General features: G+C 38.5%; 1 protein-coding gene across 6 annotated transcripts in view; it reads right to left on the reverse strand.

The window, feature by feature from the left end:
• Positions 1 to 6,121, reverse strand: part of LOC100648085 (AF4/FMR2 family member lilli) — a 164,298-nt gene that overhangs the window by 157,275 nt on the left and 902 nt on the right. For 4 of the 6 annotated variants that reach the window (XM_012319022.3, XM_012319002.3, XM_003393725.4 and 1 more), the window contains exon 2: positions 2,278 to 2,813. In XM_012319022.3, coding sequence (XP_012174412.1) covers positions 2,278 to 2,339 — 62 coding nt within the window. In that variant the 5' untranslated portion in view covers positions 2,340 to 2,813. Of the gene's footprint in view, positions 1 to 2,277; positions 2,814 to 3,296; positions 3,445 to 4,770; positions 4,949 to 6,121 lie in introns of those variants that run through there. The other 2 variants (XM_012318999.3, XM_012318993.3) reach the window with 2 other exon arrangements.

Raw genomic sequence — 6,121 nt, forward strand, 5'->3', positions numbered from 1 at the left:
GCTTGAAAAGGCGGAAATACGGCGGCACAGAGAAGCACGATCATTTTTGCATGGATGACCTTGTCCTACATTCGCGCAGTCCCAATTACGAAATATGTTCCGATCAAAATTCAGTGCTCTTTAATCGATTCGCAATTCCGTCGAAATTCGTTGTTGCAAGTGGGGTCAAGAACGCTATTCTAATCACGCCGTACTTGTTGCGCGTTTATTCGATTCCGCTTCTCTCTCTCTCTCTCTCTCTCTCTCTCTCTCTCTCATGGTTATGCTTAGAACCGTCGCGTTTCGAGATTTCTGTATCCTCGTTATTCACATTTTTCGAACCAAGCAACCGTAAAGAAATACACGCATATAGGATAATGTCAAACAACGAATTCAGTCGATTTGATGGGGCGACTATATTTTTTAGGTCGAAACGAAGAAAAACGAAGAAAAACGTTTTACCTCGCTTAATCGGCCTTATTCGCAGCCGATGCGAAAATTGAGATTCCTAACGATGCCTATCCATTTTTATGTCATTGTCAATCAACAAATGCTTACATCTGGATGATTTGTACACCTTCAATTATCTTCAATTATCATATCATAAGTAAGCCCTCTAAAAGCCTCCCTAAATTCGTTTGTGCTCGTCCATGCAATTAGCATTTACGACTCTGCCTGGTACCCAGTATGATTCCTTCCACTGTTAGCCAAACCGTTTCATTTGCTAGTGTTGCTACCAGATGCAGGATAATCTGTAGTCGAAGCCTACATCTAGCAATAAAACGAAGTACATCTAGGAATCGTCAAATCTTTATTGTTATTGCTTTCTTATAATGTGTTTATGGCAACCTAACCTTGAGGAAAATACCATGAAGTTTTAAATAATTTCAATGTCTCGTTTGTGGCAGAGGACATCAGTTTCCAATTTTAACGACTATTGGGTTTCTTAACTCAGATCGTTTGTATTATTGGGTACCACTGGAACCTTAAGTCAAAAATAGATGTATATATATACAGTAAGATTTCAGTTAATTGATAAAATATCAAGTAAATAAATAAGGACATAATATAACCAGGTTTCTGTCTCGGTAAAAATAAACATTAATATTACCAAAAACGGTTGCATCTTTGTTCCAACAAACGAAACATCTGATACCAGTCATTTTGATTGGTTGGATAGTTCTAATGTTAATAATTATAGAAATATTAGTATTTATAATATAGTTAAAAATAACTGATGTTCTCTGATATGAAAGCAAAATCATTCAAAGCGGAGGACGAGCGTGGCCGAACAACGTATATATTTCGTACGTTGATAGCAAAAACCTCGCAATTAACCAAGTGTAATTTGCGTCCACAAACGCTACACTTCGCGACGCTGCCAGTATCACGACCGTCTAACCGCATGCATGCCACAACAAAAAACAAATTAGCGCGATCAACATGCATTGAATGTGTTAAACGGTACACTTGCACGCACACGCCTTGGGAAAATCGTTCGATCGGTTTTTAACGTAAAAGTGAATTCGCGACGGAAATTCGCGAGAGAAACAGAGAGAAGTCGATTCTGACGATCGTCCTCACCGATATTTCTCACACTGTACCGTCGATTGTATCCGAGGAGACATTACGAATTACGATGAATTAATCGAGCAAATTGCTGTTGAATGTTAAATTGATGTTGGTAAGAGTAAGCTAAACGCTGACACTGCATTTCGCGCGATGAGTGCGTAAGCAATACGCCTCGGTCGACATAGTACCCTTTCTAGTTTCGTGTTCAACGAACTTTGTATCGTATAGAGCATAGACAATACTTTTTCAGTCAATAATATTATCGTTTGATCGTTATTTATGAATTTTGAAAAATATGTGAAATGTTTAATATTTGAAAGACTAAAAATATTGTTAAATCGCTGATATTTTTGATTTTAGAGGAACGAATTATATGTATATGATTCAACTGTAGCAAGGCAGGCTACACGATCGGAGACAGTCGGTCGAACAGAGGCCAACGTATTTAAAAACAGAAGCGAACCAGCAGACCGGTTAGACACCAAGGAGATCAGCCTCTGGTCGAGTAATCGAATAAAATGAATCTTTCATGTCACACTTTTCTCCGGTCATTATCAACGTTCAAGCGAGACACGAATTGTTTATAGTCGTTGTGTACTTGTTCTACGAAGCAACGCGATCCAAATACGTACATAGTTGGGTAAACTGATCTTTAACGCGACTACGTAAATTACGAAAGTCAGATAAAAGTAGGATAAGGTTTGAAAGAGAATCACATAAACTCACCTCGATAAGGTGCCCTTGAGCAGAGGATTCCTGTCGTCATAGTATCCACCGGACAACGACATCTTCAAGTAATCCAAGCAATGGGCACGTGGCACTTTGCACTGACACTACGGCACTGCATCACTGTCGCGTGATCTGTTAACTTTCCATTCACCGTACCGACATTATACTCGATTAACTAGGTGCACGACGCATCGTTTTCCAAAAAAAAGAAAAAAAAAAGAAAAAAAGAAAGAAGTCAAATTCACCAATAACTAGAAAATAATTGACACTCGCGTAAACGCATATCACGGAAACGCGTTACATAGCGGGTTGGGTAACCATGTTTTGTATGTTACGTATAACGACATACTTCACAACTATCCGGTGAGATAACAACCACCCGATACCATCAACAAGTTGCTAGTACTTCTTGCGATCTGAATCTCACCAATTATCTAGATTGCTTTCTTACTTTTCCTCGGTAGGTCGATTCAATGTTCAGCATCGATCGTCAGATGACACTTTCCGGCGGACTTCCCTCAACTTGTGACTACCTAAACACAGAAATTTTCGTTTAACGAGTTGCTATTTTCAGTCTCTTTCTACGCTACTTTCAAACTACGCATGTTCTTAGTTTTATCTACACACGCACAAAATGCGAACATCGTAGCGGAAACATGGCTACCTATGAAGTAACCCCCATCCCTTTCGTAATATATGATTCAGTTCTATTCCAAATTATCGCTAAAATTTTCACGAAACTGTGTCGAAACGTTAATGGTTCAAAACAAATAGTCGTCAGGTTATTATTGGATCGTCTGTTTGTCGCATTCGACGGTTATTTTCCATTCGGACAGTCGAGGTCACCATTATTACAAACAGTTGGCGCCAAAATCCTGCTACGTTCAATCCGCTCGGGTGAAAGTCCTTGCAGCAAGTATTCGAGGAAACATTGTAGTAGGTCGCTGTGAATTTTCACGCTTCTCGACGAATGCACCAAACTTAACAAACTAGACCAAACGATTCATCGTTCTTACTTCGTCGATCCAGTAGAGTATATCGTTAGGGATACGTCTCGCGATGATGCTCCGTAAATGGTCGAAGAATAACGATCCACACGTGTCTTCCAGCGAAGAAACGTTAAGATAAGTGTCACGGTTGAAAGCGGAACGTGCCAGGTGAGTCCATCGAGCACGTCGTTTATTTATAAACTAAGGGAACTCGAGAGAGAACGCAGGAGCGAGGGAGACCAACGGAGTGTCCCTCGCGTTTCGTTTACCGTTCGTAAACTACAGTCGGCGCGTACTTCGAGGACCACGTGTTACTTATCCGATCTTTCGATTGGCCGTGCGATTTCAAGATGGCGCGACTGTTGACCTGTCAATGCAAATTCATGATCCTGTATGCATTTCTTTTTTTGGAAATTTTAAATATCATTGCTCCCAAAAACTTTCATTATTCGTTAATAATAAATAAAATTAGTTGAACCGTTCTTTTTTCTCATTTTACTACAACGGACGAGAAAATATGAAACGTTAGGATAATATTAGAAGTCAAATATACATAATATTTTGTAAATATATCGCATTTGCGTGACTATTTAATATATAATTATTAATATGGAATAAAAATAAATAGATATGTATATGTAAAATACGTTATTCAGTACATGAAGGATCATCCATTGCAACAGTATGTCATAAGCTATAATTATTCCTTTCTCTCACAGGTTCTGACTCGTCTATGCACTTTCACTGTATCTTCTACGACTCTCGAGTCAAATGCGCGTTAAAATTGTCGACACAATAGCAAATAAGACATATTTTTTCTTATCTCTGAATCATTATTCTTTCTAAGGATTATCTCTTAAGAAATAATTCATACATTCAAAGTATCAATAGAAAGACTATATAGAACATTTCCGATTATTAAATTTTTATCAAAAGTTCTAGTATATTGTACTATATTGAATTGTATATAGATATATAACAATGGCTCTAGTAGGAACGCACAAACCACAATCCTTTTGCGAACCGATGTACCGTTTTCACCAACAATTCAAATAAAAAATATTTGATACAACAAAAGTAAGTTGCTACTCGTCAGTTCATTGTCATTTTTAAACAAATTATTCACATCATTTACACTAATTTTTTAAAAACTTTAAAACAAAAAAATATAAAAACCTTTTTCGTAGTCTAGAAACTCAGAGTCCATGTTAACCGGATGAATTAAAAAAATATGGTTGCACGATTTTTTCAACTGTAAACTAAAAGACGTTTTTGAAGGATGGGTAACGAGGCGAAAAGTCGAGGAGTAAAAGCGTTACATGATTCAAGGACGTACGCTAAGTGGGATCGTGATCCAGTCGATAAGCAGCTGTAGGTGCAACGAACGTTGTACCCTTACAGTTCGTGTACTTGTACGCGGCGCTGATCGAAGTAGAAAAAGCGCCCTCACCAACTATCCTGGTCTACTCACGAAAAAAGAACGACAGACTCGAATGCTTACTGGAAAATCGGTACCGTAAGCGTTCCACTTCTCTTTCATTCTCTTTCTCCTTTTGTCTCCTTTCCTCTCTCGCTCGCTCGTTCTCTCTTCCTCTTACTCCTTCTTAAAAGAAAACCGCTCCGGAATCCGCGTCTTGGAATGCGAGGCGACGAGACTTGGCTTCTTAGCACGAACGCAACCTGTCCACGCTATTTCCCCCACTGCGGACCTGCTGATCCTCCTAGCTCGACATGTCCATCCCCACCCCAAAGTCTGAGCGATGCAAACATGATTGCACTCACACCAATGAATATGCCATTTATTTGCTACTTCGTATGACCGAATAGATGCGTCGTTTGCCAGCGCGTCTCGGGTTCTTGTTCATTTACGTATATATACGACGCGTATGAATTTACCAGGAGTAGAAATTATTTCGCTGATTATCTATACACAAGAAAACGATATCCATATGTTGTTTTTCCATGGAATAATACAAAATATTTTTAATTGCATTTACTTCAACAATTTTTTCCTCTTTTTTTTTGAATTCATATACGGGACTCTAAATAAGAATTTTCGTTTTCAAAGCATGAGAAATGTTAAAAAAAACTTAGGATCAATCAAGGACATCGAATGTAGGCAACATTTTGACAAGAAACGATGTAAAGTTCCTACTTAAAATACGAAGGTTCTGCCGAGCACAAATGGAATCTGTCCACGCTATTTCCTCTATCATCTCTCCTACCCGTTTCCCCTTCGCCTCCTTTTCTACGCTCTTCTACCTGGTATAAGTGCTCGTACACCAACGACGCCTGTATCTATATTTGCCGGATCTCTGTCTAAGGTGTGTGAATACTAATACTTTACCGGCTATTGTAAGTACGTACAACACGGTTTTACTTATTTACCCTACACATGTGCACTCGATATGTGTAGATACAGCACGCGTCTTATTTACCGAGCGATAAAGGGAGAAAGACTGATCCAGAGAAAAAGAGAAACAGAGAGATAGCGCCGCGACACGAGCTATTTTTCAAACTCAATGCACGTCTAAGCGATGATCAGTTTTAGCGACGAAACGAGCATTTGGTGGAAAAAAAATATATCTATATCTATGAACAGCTCGAAAAAAGTTGGATATATAATCTATCATGAATTCTTTTAAAGCTATCGCTATTCTGCTTTCTTCTTTTTTTTCAAAGCAAAGAGTAAAAATCCCAAAACATCAGCGACAATTAATTTTAATCGCTAAAAATAAAAACACGAATCCAACGATACCGAGTACTTACAAACGTATCCCCTTTTTATCCCCTCGATTTCTCAAGTGAAAACGAGTGAATTTTGGCGTCGAAACTATATAAAACAAAGATGA

The sequence above is a fragment of the Bombus terrestris genome, chromosome 2 (assembly GCF_910591885.1).
Source record: "Bombus terrestris chromosome 2, iyBomTerr1.2, whole genome shotgun sequence".
In the NCBI taxonomy this organism is placed as follows: Eukaryota; Metazoa; Arthropoda; class Insecta; order Hymenoptera; family Apidae; genus Bombus; species Bombus terrestris.